Source organism: Rhinatrema bivittatum, chromosome 1, assembly GCF_901001135.1.
Source record: "Rhinatrema bivittatum chromosome 1, aRhiBiv1.1, whole genome shotgun sequence".
NCBI classification, from domain to species: Eukaryota; Metazoa; Chordata; class Amphibia; order Gymnophiona; family Rhinatrematidae; genus Rhinatrema; species Rhinatrema bivittatum.
The window spans coordinates 408,038,099-408,053,138 of record NC_042615.1 but is presented as its reverse complement, the minus strand read 5'-3'; the positions used below and the strand labels follow the sequence as shown (position 1 = coordinate 408,053,138).

Here is a 15,040-nt window from a genome sequence, read left to right as displayed (position 1 = left end):
AAGGATTCACACTCACAAAGAGGGGAGTAGCTGGCTTGTTACGGCGGTTACTACCCCAAATCAAATAAGCCTGATACTTCACTTTCAATGCATATACAGCATAGTTCTCTGATTCAACGGCAGGGGAGAAGAAAAACTGATACTTCACACATCCAGAAAAGAGGGTTCGCACTCGCAAAGCAGGGAGTAGCTGGCTTGTTACGGCGGTTACTACCCCAAACCAAATGTGCCTGATACTTCACTTTCGATGCATATCCAGCATAGCTTTCTGCTTCAACGGCATGGGAGAAGAAAATCAACCAATAAGGGCTGTATAACAGTCTGGGTAAAACAAATAAACATGGGTGCAGATTGCTTATTGCGGCGGCTTCTACCCCTAACTAATCAAGCTAGATATTTCACTTGGATGCAGCTCCATCACTGCTCTCTACATTAAAGGTGGGGGTGGAAGGGAAATCGAACCAAGAGCTAAGAGAAACAGATAAGTATGAGAGAGAAAATTTGCGGGGCAGACTAGATGGGCCATTTGGTCTCCTTCTGCCGTCATTTCTATGTTTCTATGTTTCTATGTTTCTATGAATAGACTTAGTTTTTGGGTACTTGCCATGTTCTTATGGCCTGGATTGGCCACTGTTGGAAACAGGATGCTGGGTTTGATGGACCCTTGGTCTGACCCAGTAAGGCATGTTCTTATGTTCTTATGATCATAGAACTAATTTTCTATCGTTATTGGTGGCCACAGATGAAAGTTGACTTGAAATGATGCCTGGATTCCTGCCCTACCTGTGCCATGAATAAGAGTTCTTGAGCCCAACCATGAAGGTTGTAATAGCCACTGTCATCCTCCAAGGAGCCCTGGACTCATTTGGCCACTGACATTGTCAGAGACCTTCCCTTTTCTAGAGGTAACACCACAATATGGGTAGTGGTGTAACATTATTGTAAGATGGCTCATTTCATGCCTCTCCCTGGACTCCCTTTTTCACCTGAACTGCCTAATTTCTTCATTCTGCACAATTTTCATCTGCATGTGCACCATCCCATATTTTTTCAGAGGAGTACAATTATGGCCTGCTTCTAGAAGAGCCTATGCAAGAAATTTGGTAATGCCTAGGAATTCACTTCAACCTTCAGAGCAATGGAGAGTCTGAATGGGTTAATCCAAACCTTTAAATCCTTTATAAGGGCCTATGTGAATCAGGGTCAAGATAACTGGGCATACCTTCTCTCATGAGCAGAGTTCTGTTACAATAACCATGTGGGAAGCTCGACAGGTTCTGAACCCCTCTACCTACTCTTTGGGCCCCATCCTCGGGTAGCATTACCCATCCCCACTACTGTCACATGTCCAGTGGCTAACATCATGGGGCAAGAACTCCAAGAACTATGGCAGAAATCCCACTGACTCTTCGAGGAAGAAGTTAAATGTTTTAAAAAGCAAGCAGATAAAAAATGACATCCAGTTCCTCAACTTCAGCCTGCAGAGTTAGCATGGCTCCGTAGAAAAAGCTTGCATCTTAAGATGCCTTCCTTAATGTTGAATCCGAGATTTGTGGGACCATTTCCCATCATCCAGCAAGTGCAGCCAGTGGCTTATAAACTAAAACTGCCCTGCATACTCCACATACATAACATCTTCCATGTATCACTGTTGAAGTCAGCCATTCTCTCATGGCCATCTAGACCCCCACTCAAGCCCACAGAGATAACAATTGAAGAAGACATCTTATATGAAGTCCAGGAATTTATAGACTCAATACAGATCCAAAACAAGGTGAAATATGTCATCTCCTGGAAGGGCTTTGGCCCTGAAGAAATTCCTAGGAACCTGCCTGGAACCTCCAAGCCCTACAGCTTTTGAAAGACTTCCACAAGAGGTTCCCCTGGAAACCTAAACCCAGAAATTTGGGGAGTGAACGTTGTAGTGGGGATACTTTCATGTTTGGCCAGTTGCAGGGTAGGTCTGCGACTAGCTACACTAATGGCATGGCCCTGCAGTGGTCATGGCTCCAATGCCGCTCAAACACCACCATGCTCCGGCCACTCCTTGAGGTTCCCCTAGGCGCATGCATGGTCCGCAACAATCTTTAAAGGGCCCACAGTGGGAAACATCTTGCAATGCCTTTGGATGATGTCACGAGCCCTGGGGTATTTAAAGGGCTGCCAGTCACTACCTCAGCAACTGATCTGTCTAGAGCAGGGAGTGTTTCTCTTGCATTCCTGTTCTAGTGATCCTGCCTTGTACAGCCTCGCCTTGCCCAACCTGCCTCGATCAGCTTTACTTTGTCCAGCATGATTCATCCATCCTTGCTTTGCCCAGTCTGCCTGCCTTGCCCAGCTTCTCCTCAACAGTCCTCATCCCTTCTTTGATCTGATCTCCTGGTAGTTACCTCTTGCTTCAGACTTGGACCTGATCTCAATTGCCTGCTGCCTGGACCTGACCTTATCCTTAAGAACATAAGAACATAAGAAAATGCCATACTGGGTCAGACCAAGGGTCCATCAAGCCCAGCATCCTGTTTCCAACAGTGGCCAATCCAGGCCATAAGAATCTGGCAAGTACCCAAAAACTAAGTCTATTCCATGTAACCATTGCTAATGGCAGTGGCTATTCTCTAAGTGAACTTAATAGCAGGTAATGGACTTCTCCTCCAAGAACTTATCCAATCCTTTTTTAAACACAGCTATACTAACTACACTAACCACATTCTCTGGCAACAAATTCCAGAGTTTAATTGTGCGTTGAGTAAAAAAGAACTTTCTCTGATTAGTTTTAAATGTACCCCATGCTTACTTCATGGAGTGCCCCCTAGTCTTTCTACTATCCGAAAGAGTAAATAACCGATTCACATCTACCCGTTCTAGATCTCTCATGATTTTAAACACCTCTGTCATATCCCCCCTCAGTCGTCTCTTCTCCAAGCTGAAAAGTCCTAACCTCTTTAGTCTTTCCTCATAGGGGAGTTGTTCCATTCCCCTTATCATTTTGGTAGCCCTTCTCTGTACCTTCTCCATCGCAATTATATCTTTTTTGAGATGCGGCGACCAGAATTGTACACAGTATTCAAGGTGCGGTCTCACCATGGAGCGATACAGAGGCATTATGACATTTTCCGTTTTATTCACCATTCCATTTCTAATAATTCCCAAATTCTGTTTGCTTTTTTGACTGCCGCAGCACACTGTACCGACGATTTCAATGTGTTATCCACTATGACACCTAGATCTCTGTCTTGGGTTGTAGCACCTAATATGGAACCCAACATTGTGTAATTATAGCATGGGTTATTTTTCTCTATATGCATCACCTTGCACTTATCCACATTAAATTTCATCTGCCATTTGGATGTCCAATTTTCCAGTCTCACAAGGTCTTCCTGCAATTTATCACAATCTGCTTGTGATTTAACTACTCTGAACAATTTTGTGTCATCTGCAAATATGATTATCTCACTCGTCGTATTCCTTTCCAGATCACTTGAAAAGTAAGGGTCCCAATACAGATCCCTGAGGCACTCCACTGTCCACTCCCTTCCACTGAGAAAATTGCCCATTTAATCCTACTCTCTGTTTCCTGTCTTTTAGCCAGTTTGCAATCCACGAAAGGACATCGCCACCTATCCCATGACTTTTTAGTTTTCCTAGAAGCCTCTCATGAGGAACTTTGTCAAATGCCTTCTGAAAATCCAAGTATACTATATCTACCGGTTCACCTTTATCCACATGTTTAATAACTCCTTCAAAAAAGTGAAGCAGATTTGTGAGGCAAGACTTGCCCTGGGTAAAGCCATGCTGACTTTGTTCCATTAAACCATGTCTTTCTATATGTTCTGTGATTTTGATGTTTAGAACACTTTCCACTATTTTTCCTGGCACTGAAGTCAGGCTAACCGGTCTGTAGTTTCCCGGATTCCTTCGACCTGGCCACACTTGCTATCAACTGCCCTGACTCTTGGCCTGTTTCTGGTATCTCCTGTCTCCTGCCTACCCTGACCTCAGCATGTTATTGGACTCTTACTTACTCTGCCACCCTAGGGACCCACCTAAGGCCTGCCAGCTGCCAGAACCCAAGAGCTTAACCTGCTGGTAAAGGTGAAGCTGCAACCTGTCCCGCTCCAGAGCTCATGTACTAGCTGTCAGCATAGGCCTCGTAGGTTCATCTAAGAGATTGTATCTATTATGCCACAATTCTAGGGGCTCACACCCATGCCACTCATCAGAGTTTCATTCCTGTTTAACTTATCATATCCAGTAGGTGAGACTTGGGTAGGCCCCTTTCTCTTCGATCACTGTAGAGACGGGTGCTTCAAGGCCCTGCCTCATCTGCTATTCCATTGAATATCCCTTGTAACTTAGCTGGATAAGTCATATCTAGCTAAGTTACTTACTCAGCCAACGCTTTTCAGTTGCTGAGACATTATAGTAACTACCTATATTATGAGTATAAACAGTTGGAGGCATGCAAATAAATTGAGGTTAAATGTTGATATAACTGAATTAATAGTGCTGCCCAGGTTTCCATCTTTGGAGGTTCCTCTCTCTCTTCAAATAGGGAATTAATGTTTCCCTTTTTCCTCAGTAGAAGAGATTGGAGTGAACCAATCACACATATGGATGAACTGTTACTGTATATTTTTTTATTTGATGCATTGTATATTTATTTTTTGGAGGAGGAATAGCCTAGTGGTTAGAGCAGTGGGCTACAAACCAGGAGACCAGGGTTCGAGTCCCGCTGTCGCTCCTTGTGATTTTGGGCAAGTCACTCCATTGCCTCAGGTACAAATCTAGATTGTAAGCCCTCTAGGGATAGGGAAATACCTACAGTACCTGAATGTAAACCGATGTGATATCTCAGATCAAATGTCAGTATAGAAAACAAATAAATAAATAAATAAATATAATATATATATATATATATATATATAGAAAATATCAAGAAATGAGATATGTGACCATACTATGATAGCTGTTCAACATCTCGTCACATCAGAATGTTACTCAGGAAGAGGTTTATTCAGAAAACTTCAATACAGGAAATAGTTCATCAACAGGGAGACTATACTGTCAATGAACTGTTTCCTGTATTATTGTTGATCCTGTTTTATCTTTTGTTCCTCAGATTAAGGCAGTAACCCATAGTGCTTGTTATAAGCTCTGTATGTAGAAACATTTGATGCCATTTCTTAACTCTCATGACTTTAGGTCAGTTTTGCAAGCACTGGTGGGTCTAAGGTTGGGCTATTGAAATGCATTATATATTGGAATATATTGGGTAGTCAGCATCTAATTTACAATTTTTTACAAGTTGTACAGAATGTTGCCACTCAGATACTGATGGATGTGAGTCTGCAAGAGCATATTTCTTCCCTCTTGCACTTTTTACACTGGTTCCAGCTTTAATAGAAACATAGAAACATAGAAATGACGGCAGAAGAAAACCAAACGGCCCATCCAGTCTGCCCAGCAAGTTTTGCACTTTTTTTTTTCTCATTCTTATCTGTTACTCTTGGCTCTTAGTAACCTTTTGATTCTATTTCCCTTCCACCCCCACCATTAATGTAGAGAGCAGTGTGAGAACTGCTTCTAAGTGAAATATCTAGCGTAATTAGTTAGGAGTAGTAACCGCCGCAATAAGCAAGCTATACCCATGCTTATTTGTTTACCCAGACTAAATAATTCAGACCTTGTTGGTTGTTGTCTGTATATAGATCTACTTTTCTTCATTCCCCCTGCCGTTGAAGCAGAGAGTTATGCTGGATATGCATTAAAAGTGAAGTATCTGACTTTCTCCCCTGCCGCTGAAGCAGAGAGTTATGCTGAATATGTGTGAAATATCAGTCTTTCTCCCCTGCCGTAGAAGCAGAGAGTTATGCTGGATATGCATTGAAAGTGAAGTATCTGACTTTCTCCCCTGCCGTTGAAGCAGAGAGCTATGCTGGATATGCATTGAAAGTGAAGTACCATGCTTATTTGGTTTGGGGTAGTAACCGCCATAACAAGCCAGATACTCCCCGCTTTTTTTGTGAATGCAAATCTTTTTCCACGTTTCCTCTTGCCGTTGAAGCTTAGAGCAATGTTGGAGTCGCATGAACCGTGTGTATGTTTATTGAATAAGGGTATTATCTCCAGGCAGTAGCCGTCATTCCCGTGAGCCACCTACTCTTCTTTCATGTCCTCTAGACTTTATGGTTCCACAGTGTTTATCCCACGCCCCTTTGAAGTCCTTCACAGATCTGGTCTTCACCACTTCTTCCGGAAGGGCATTCCAGGCATCCACCACCCTCTCCGTGAAGAAATACTTCCTGACATTAGTTCTAAGTCTTCCTCCCTGGAGCTTCAAATCGTGATTTCTGGTTCTGCTGATTTTTTTCCGACGGAAAAGGTTTGTCATTGTCTTTGGATCATTAAAACCTTTCAAGTATCTGAAAGTCTGTATCATGTCACCTCTGCTCCTCCTTTCCTCCAGGGTATACATATTTAGATTCTTCAATCTCTCCTCATAAGTCATTCGATGAAGACCATTCACCCTTTTGGTCGCCCTTCTCTGGACCGCCTCCATCTTGTCTCTGTCTCTTTGGAGATACAGTCTCCAGAACTGAACACAGTACTCCAGGTGAGGCCTCACCAAGGACCTGTACAAGGGGATAATCACTTCCCTTTTCCTACTCGATATCCCTCTCTCTACGCAGCCCAGCATTCTTCTGGCTTTAGCTATCACCTTGTCACATTGTTTCGCCGACTTCAGATCATTAGACACTATCACTCCAAGGTATCTCTCCTGCTCCGTGCACATCAGCCTCCCCCCCCCCCCCCCCCCCCCCCATCGAATACAGTTCATTCGGATTTCCACTCCCCATATGCATGACTCTGCACTTCTTGGCATTGAATCTCAGCTGCCATATCTTCGACCACTCTTCCAGCTTCCTTAAATCCCGTCTCATTCTCTCCACTCTTTCCGGCGTGTCCACTCTGTTGCAGATCTTAGTGTCATTCGCAAAAAGACAAACCTTACCTTCTATCCCGCCCGTAATGTCGCTCACAAAGATATTGAACAGGACCGGTCCCAACACGGATCCTTGCGGTACACCACTTAAAACCGCTCTCTCTTCAGAGAGAGTTCCATTTACCATCACACATTGTCTTCTGTCCGTCAACCAGTTTGCAATCCAGGCCACCACCTCGGCACTCACTCCTAAGCTACTCATTTTATTCACCAGTCTCCTGTGCGGGACCGTATCAAAAGCTTTGCTGAAATCCAAGTAGATGACATCAAGTGCTCTTCCTTGATCCAATTCCTTGGTTACCCAGTCAAAAAAGTCTATCAGATTTGTCTGACAGGATCTTCCCCTGGTGAATCCATGCTGTCTCTGGTCCATCAATTCTCCCGACTGTAGATAATTCACTATTCTCTCTTTCAACATTGACTCCATTACTTTTCCCACCACTGAAATGAGGCTAACTGGTCTGTAGTTACCAGCCTCTTCTCTGTTCCCACTCTTGTGAAGCGGGACCACCAACACTCTTCTCCAATCACTCGGCACCACTCCCGTTTCTAGGGATCTATTGAACAGGTCACACAGCGGACCCGCCAGCACATCTCCAATCTTGGTGTTTGGTTTTTAAGGCCCTCATGAGAAAGCTCCTTATAGCTTTTGTCAGCATAAGAACATAACAAATAGCCATACTGGGTCAGACCAAGCGTCAGACCAAGTGTTTCCAACAGTGGCCACACTAGGCTATAAGTACCTGGCAAGTGCCCAAACACTATTTAGATCCCATGCTACTGATGCCAGTAATAACAGTGGCTATTCCCAAAGTCAACTTGATTAATAGCAGTTAATGGACTTCTCCTCCAAGAACTTATCTGAAAGAGTAAATTACTGATTCATATATACCCATTCTAGACCTCTCATGATTTTAAAGACCTCTATCATATCCCCCTCAATTGTCTCTTCTCCAAGCTAAGTAATCCTAACCTCTTTAGCCTTTCCTCATAGGGGAGCTATTCCATCCCCTTTATAATTTTGGTCGCCCTTCTCTGTACCTTCTCCATTGCAACTATATCTTTTTTGAGATGTGGCGACCAGAATTGTACAAAGTACTCAAGGTGTAGTCTCACCATGGAGCGATACAGAGGAATTATGACATTTTCTGTTTTATTCACTATTCCCATCCTAATAATTCCTAACATTCTGTTTGCTCTTTTGACTGCTGCAGCACACTGGTGGTAGCTCCTAATATGGAACCTAACATTGTGTAACTACCACATGGATTATCTTTCCCTATATGCATCACCTTGCACTTGTCCACATTAAATTTCATCTGCCATTTGGATGCCCAGTCTTCCAGTCTCACAAGGTCCTCCTGCAATTTATCATAATCAGTTTGTGATTTAACTTCTCTGAATAATTTTGTATCATCTGCAAATCTGATTACCTCACTCGTTGTATTCCTTTCCAGATCATTTATAAATATATTGGAAAGTACCGGTCCAAGTACAGCTTTAAAGAAATATACAACAATTCGGCAGCTGAAGTCACAAGGGAACAAATTTATTGGATGATCCCTTAAATCATGCTGCTCACTTGGATAAAACTAGAAACTGAGTTTTTTTCACTAGCAGAGCCTACAGTCTGGCATATGATGCAATATGAACTGACCCCTGCTTAACGTCATTTAGGAAAATGATTAAAGGCATTGTTATACCCAAACTTTTGGAAGTTGATAGATTTCTGCAGGTTGTATTTATTTTTAACATCCTTTAGAGCTCTGTTTTGGTTTGGTTTGTTATGTTTATTTGTATTGAATATTTTATTTTGTACACCACCTAAAAATAATTTTAAATAAATTAATATGCATGGAACCATGTTTTAGTTCATTTAAATCATTATTGAAAACATTTATATTTAGTCAGGCAGGGAAGCTATCTTCCGGTATTATCTGAGTGACCTGAGGCATTAAATTGTGGTCAATTAGGAGCATCTTGGACACAGTAAATATCTTATATTAATTGCCTTGAAACATGATTGAATTGACTATTTTAATATTTATTTTCTTGTTAATTTCCAGGTTCGCCGTATTGTTAAAGAAGATGAAGCAATAGCTAAAGTAAAAGCCGAAGAGACCCAGGCAATTGCCGATGATGCCCAGCGGGATCTAGATGAGGCTCTCCCAGCTTTAGATGCAGCAAATAAAGCTCTTGATTCATTAGATAAGGCCGATATTTCTGAAATACGTGTTTTTACTAAACCACCAGATCTGGTCATGACTGTTATGGAAGCTATCTGTATTCTTTTAAATGCAAAGTGAGTTACAAAGAAAAAGTTTCATTTTTGGTTAGATTGAAAATTGATCAGAGTTCTGTTGATTTAAACCTTCTTATTTTCTAACAGCTTTCTACATGGTATACAGGAAAAAGTAAAAGCAATATATGTATAACCAGTTCTGCAACAGAAAAAAAAATCCTCCTAACTCTATATAAAGTATCAGCTTAGAAATAAATGGATTAGCATTTTATCCTAGTATGCAGATACATTGTCATACCCACCTCATTGTCTCTAAAATACATCCAGTTTACCTTTGAAATTATGTAGTGCTATAATCATAACTATTACTGGCAAAATATTCCATAATTTTACCTCTCTCTATTGAGAACTATGTACTAAACACATGTACTATTTAGTGCATGTTAAATTTCATTTAATTTACTAAAAGACAGGTATTCAGCCACTATCTGGCTGAGATAGTTAACCAGATAAATATGTCTGGCTAACTTACCCAGGATTTTCAGCAGTGTGACCGTGCTGCTGAATATGCCCACCTCTCTAAAACTTAGCTGGATATGTATATCTGGTTAGTATATCTGGTTAGTATTAGTATTTACTCAGCTAGCCATGCTCCAGAATGCCCCTGTCCTGCCCACCACTTTCAGCTGGATAAGTAACTGGATAAATAGTTATCCAACTAAGTGGTGGCCCCTGAAAATGGATGAATATTCAAATAGCGCCACTTAGCCGGATCAGTCCAAACTTATCCAGCTAAGTGGCGCTGAATATCGACTTTAAGTGGCCTATTTACAATTGACCATTAAAAACACACTTTAGCTCTCATTAGTAACCTTAGGTGCATTTATTTATTTTTATTTAAAAACTTTTCTATACCGTTGCCAAGTTAAATACCATCGCAACGGTTTACATGTAGGCACATATTTAATGTAGGTAAAAGTGTACTATAGTACATTCTAACAGGTGCCGTCAGAGATTCGGTTACAATATATCATTAGACATAGTCATTTAGTGAAGTAGTTTATGACCAATTGTACCAAGGTACTTACACGGGTAGTTTTATCACACCTAGTATTATAGTTAAGCTTATTGTGGTGTAGAGTTCATAGACTAATCTACTGTAGAGTTCTAAGTACTGTGTGTCGGTGCCTTTCTGTCTTTTCCTGAATAATTTCTCTCTATTCTCTCATCTCTTTGTAAAATGCTTGTTTAAAAAGCCATGTTTTTAAACTTTTCTTGAATGCCTTGAGATCACTTTGTAGTCTGATCTCTGGAGGCATTGTGTTCCAGATTATGGGTCCTGCTAGTGATAGGGCTCTTACTCTCACTTGTGTCAGTCTTGCTGTTTTAACTGATGGAATGGTTAGGAGTGCTTTATTTGCTGATCGGAGGTACCTGTGTGGAGTGTGTACCCGTAATGCTGTGTTCAGCCAATCTGATTTCTCATCATAAATTAGTTTGTGAATGATACATAGAGTTTTGTATTTAATTCTGTGTTCAATTGGTAGCCAATGTAACTCTGCTAGGGTTTCAGTTATATGATCCCTCCTTCTTTTTCCGGTTCGTATTCGAGCTGCTGTGTTCTGAAGTATTTGCAGGGGTCTTAATGTCGTATTAGGTAATCCTAGCATAAGAACATTGCAGTAGTCCGTGCTGGAGAAAATTAGTGCCTGTAGAATTGTTCGGAAGTCATTTTGAGTTAGTAGTGGTTTAAGTTTTCTGAGTACCATGAGCTTTGCATAACCTTCCTTTACTTTTAGTGATATGTGTTGTTTCAGATTGAATTCAGGATCTATAATTATACCCAGGTTACGTACTTTTCCAGTTAGTTCAATTTTCTGGTTGTCTTTGAGTGTTATTGAGGTTTGACTGATTTCAGAATGTTTTCGTTCTAAGTGTAGAAATTCTGTTTTATCAATATTAATTACAAGTTCCATTTGTGTCAGTAGTTGTTTTATAATGCTTAGGTACATGTTGGCTAGGTTTAATGTTTTCTCTAAAGTGTCCTCTATGGGTAGAATTAGTTGGATGTCGTCGGCGTAAATGTAGTGTATAATTCCTAGCCCTGCAAGTAAGTGGCATAATGGTAGCATGTATATGTTAAAAAGGGTCGCTGATAGGGCTGATCCCTGTGGAACTCCTGTTTTGAGATTAATTTTTTCTGATAATGTGTTGTTGATCTGAACTTGGAAAAATCTGTTTTCTAGATATGAACTGAGCCATTTTAATGTTAGACCGTGTAATCCGATTTCCTCCAGTCTTTTTAGTAGTATTTTATGGTTTACTGTGTCAAAGGCTGCCGATAGGTCAAGCATTAGTAGAATGTAGTGTTTACCACTATCAAAGCCTCTTAGAATGTTATCTGTTAGAGAGAGGAGCAGAGTCTCAGTGCTGTAGTGTTTTCGAAATCCGTGTTGAGATGGGTACAGTATGTTGTTGATGTCCAGGTGTTCAGCTAACTGTTTCTGTACTGTTTTCTCTATTAGTTTAGCTATTAAAGGAAGATTTGATACTGGTCTGTAGTTGTTTAGGATAAGGGGATCACTGTTTTTTTTCTTAATTATTGGTTTTATTATTGCTCCTTTCAGTGTATCTGGCATTATTCCTTCTTCTAGGGATAGGTTTATGATTTTAGTCAGCGTATGGACGACTGCATGCAGAATTTACACTTTGGGGTAGATTTTAAAAGGTGCACGCACTACCTGGCATGCACACATCTACACCCGATTTTATAACTTGCATGCGCAAGTTATAAAATTGGGGGTCAGCTCGCGCAAAGGGGTACACAATTTTGCACCTTGCGCACGCCGAGCCGTGCTGCCTTCCCACGTTCCCTTCCCCATAGCCTGACCTTCCCACCCTTCCCCTAACCTTTCCCTCCCTAGCCCTACTGTAAAACCCCCCTGACCTTTGTCTTACCTTTTGCAGAGACAATTTTTTTTATTTAATTATCTGTTTCTAAGGTACCTCCATTCAATTTTTTTTTTGCTTTAAATTAAAAAAACAATTTTCATGTATTTGTTCCATAAAAGTCAATGGGAGAAGCAATGCAACCTATTTTGAGCTTCAAAACTGTTTTTCTAATCAATTCTAATGAAACCTATGGATAGACATCATCGGAAGAGGGAAAAGGACCCAAAACCACCAAGGCTATATCAAAGTGACACCAAAAGTAGCAGTAATAGCCTGAAGCACCGTGAAGAGGCAAAAGGGTACCAGAAGTAGCAGAAGTTGTCCAAGGCATCATCAGAGGAACAAAGCAGCATCAAAAATGGCAAGAACGCTTCAAGGCTTCAAAAGAGGGCACCAATAACAGTGGCATGAACCCACAAAGGTAGCACAAGAGAAGAAAATTGGCACTAATAGTGGCATGAATATCCTAAGGTACCATTAAGGAGGAAGGAAGCAGCAATGCAGCAAAAACAACAATAAAATAAAACCTTGGCACTAATAGTAAAACAAAGCAACACAAAGAGTGGCATGAAGACCCCAAGACACCATGAGAGATGCAAATCAGCTACCCATTGTACCAAGAAAACCCTAAGGTGTAGAGTCTGGGGTATGGGGTATGGCAGCAAGAAAAAATGTCAGCAAGAACCCTGAGGTAGTACATCAAGGTGGCAGCAAAACCGTTGTCAGGTCAAGACCCTGGTGGGGGCTTGAACCACTGTCAAACCCAAAGTTCAGGACCAGACTCTTAGCTTTTAGAACAACTAGGCACCTGAAGCAAGCAAAAGTGGTAGAAGAGAAGTTTGGCTGAGAACTCTGGAGGTCATACTCCTGGTCAATGAGGATTGGCTGGGGCTCAGCTATAAGAGGTTGTTGGGAAGCAGGAAACTATTCACAGCAACCCAAAAGCTGACCTGCCTCTTGCTACAGAATCTGCTACTTTCTAAAGGTGCAACTTACTCTTGATTCCAGTTCCTGGCCTGCAAGTCAAGCTTCTATTCCAAGCTTGCTTCACTGTGAATTTGCTATTGACTCCAGTTCATGGCCTTTAAATCCAGCCTCATTTTCAAGTTTGCTTTATTGTGAATCTGTTTCTGACTCCAGCTTTAGGTCTGTAAAGTTAGCTTCCAAACTAAACCTTCTTCTGTGTGAACTATTCATGACTTTAGAACATAAGAACATGCCATACTGGGTCAGACCAAGGGTCCATCAAGCCCAGCATCCTGTTTCCAACAGTGGCCAATCCAGGCATAAGAACCTGGCAAGTACCCCAAAAACTAAGTCTATTCCATGTTACAGTTGCTAGAAATAGCGGTGGTTATTATCTAAGTTAACTTAATTCATAGCAGGTAATGGACTTCTCCTCCAAGAACTTATCCAATCCTTTTTTAAACACAGCTATTCTAACTGCACTAACCACATCTTCTGGCAACAAATTCCAGAGTTTAATTGTGCGTTGAGTAAAAAAGAACTTTCTCCGATTAGTTTTAAATGTGCCACATGCTAACTTCATGGAATGCCCCCTACTCTTTCTATTATCCGAAAGAGTAAGAACTTTGGGATTCACATCTACCCGTTCTAGACCTCTCATGATTTTAAACACCTCTATCATATCCCCCCTCAGCCGTCTCTTCTCCAAGCTGAAAAGTTCTAACCTCTTTAGTCTTTCCTCATAGGGGAGCTGTTCCATTCCCCTTATCATTTTTGTAGCCCTTCTCTGTACCTTCTCCATCACAATTATATCTTTTTGGAGATGCGGCGACCAGAATTGTACACAGTATTCAAGGTGCGGTCTCACCATGGAGCGATACAGAGGCATTATGACATTTTCCGTTTTATTCACCATTCCCTTTCTAATAATTCCCAACATTCTGTTTGCTTTTTTGACTGCTGCAGCACACTGAACGGACAATTTCTATGTGTTATCCACTATGATGCCTAGATCTCTTTCTTGGGTTGTAGCACCTAATATGGAACCCAACATTGTGTAATTATAGCATAGGTTATTTTTACTTATATGCATCACCTTGCCCTTATCCACATTAAATTTCATCTGCCATTTGGATGCCCAATTTTCCAGCCTCACAAGGTCTTCCTGCAATTTATCACAATCTGCTCTTGATTTAACTACTCTGAACAGTTTTGGCCAGCACTGCAGCTTGCTACTCAAGTCCACTATCATTCCTGTGTGCAACCTGCTGGACTCCTGACTGTCTCAAGCCTGTCCAAAATCTAGCCCAAGCCCCCCATAGTCCTTCTCCATGTCTGTGAGTAACCAGAGGGCAGGAACCTGACAGTTTGCTGCAAACTTAATTCTGATCCAGCACTCCCTAGCTATGCACCTGTACAGGGTTCACACCCCTGTACAGGTGAAAAATTCATTACGAGGTCAGATTGCTTTGTAATGTAATGGAAGGAATAATTGATTCTTGTGTTTGTTTGTTGCATTGACACACAAATATTGAAAATGACTTTTTAGTCATAAAAAGGTCTGAAGACTTCTGCATTTCTTTTAAATGGATAGTGCATGCTGAAAGATTGACAAGAACTGCTGTGGATTTAAAATAGTGTGCCATATGTTGCTGTCTATCAAACAAAGATGCAGTCATTGATCTGTTTAAAAATACTGCAGTTGGACATTTGTTACTGTGTGGTACAACATACCCCTGATTATAGCAATGACCATTTCTGGCTAGCAATATCTTTAGTTTGGCTATTTATATAAGACTGGTACATGAAGATTTTTTGAGAAAAAGGATTGAAATATATATCCAATCAGAAAGAGACATTTGTTCGCAATTACATTT

The 15,040-nt window shown here is 41.1% G+C and overlaps 1 protein-coding gene across 1 annotated transcript in view; it reads left to right on the top strand.

Moving 5' to 3' along the window:
- Window positions 1-15,040, top strand: part of DNAH6 (dynein axonemal heavy chain 6) — a 3,261,518-nt gene that overhangs the window by 1,979,001 nt on the left and 1,267,477 nt on the right. Inside the window, 1 exon segment of the mRNA XM_029602297.1 lies at window positions 9,070-9,305. Within this exon segment, the coding sequence (XP_029458157.1) occupies window positions 9,070-9,305 (236 nt within the window).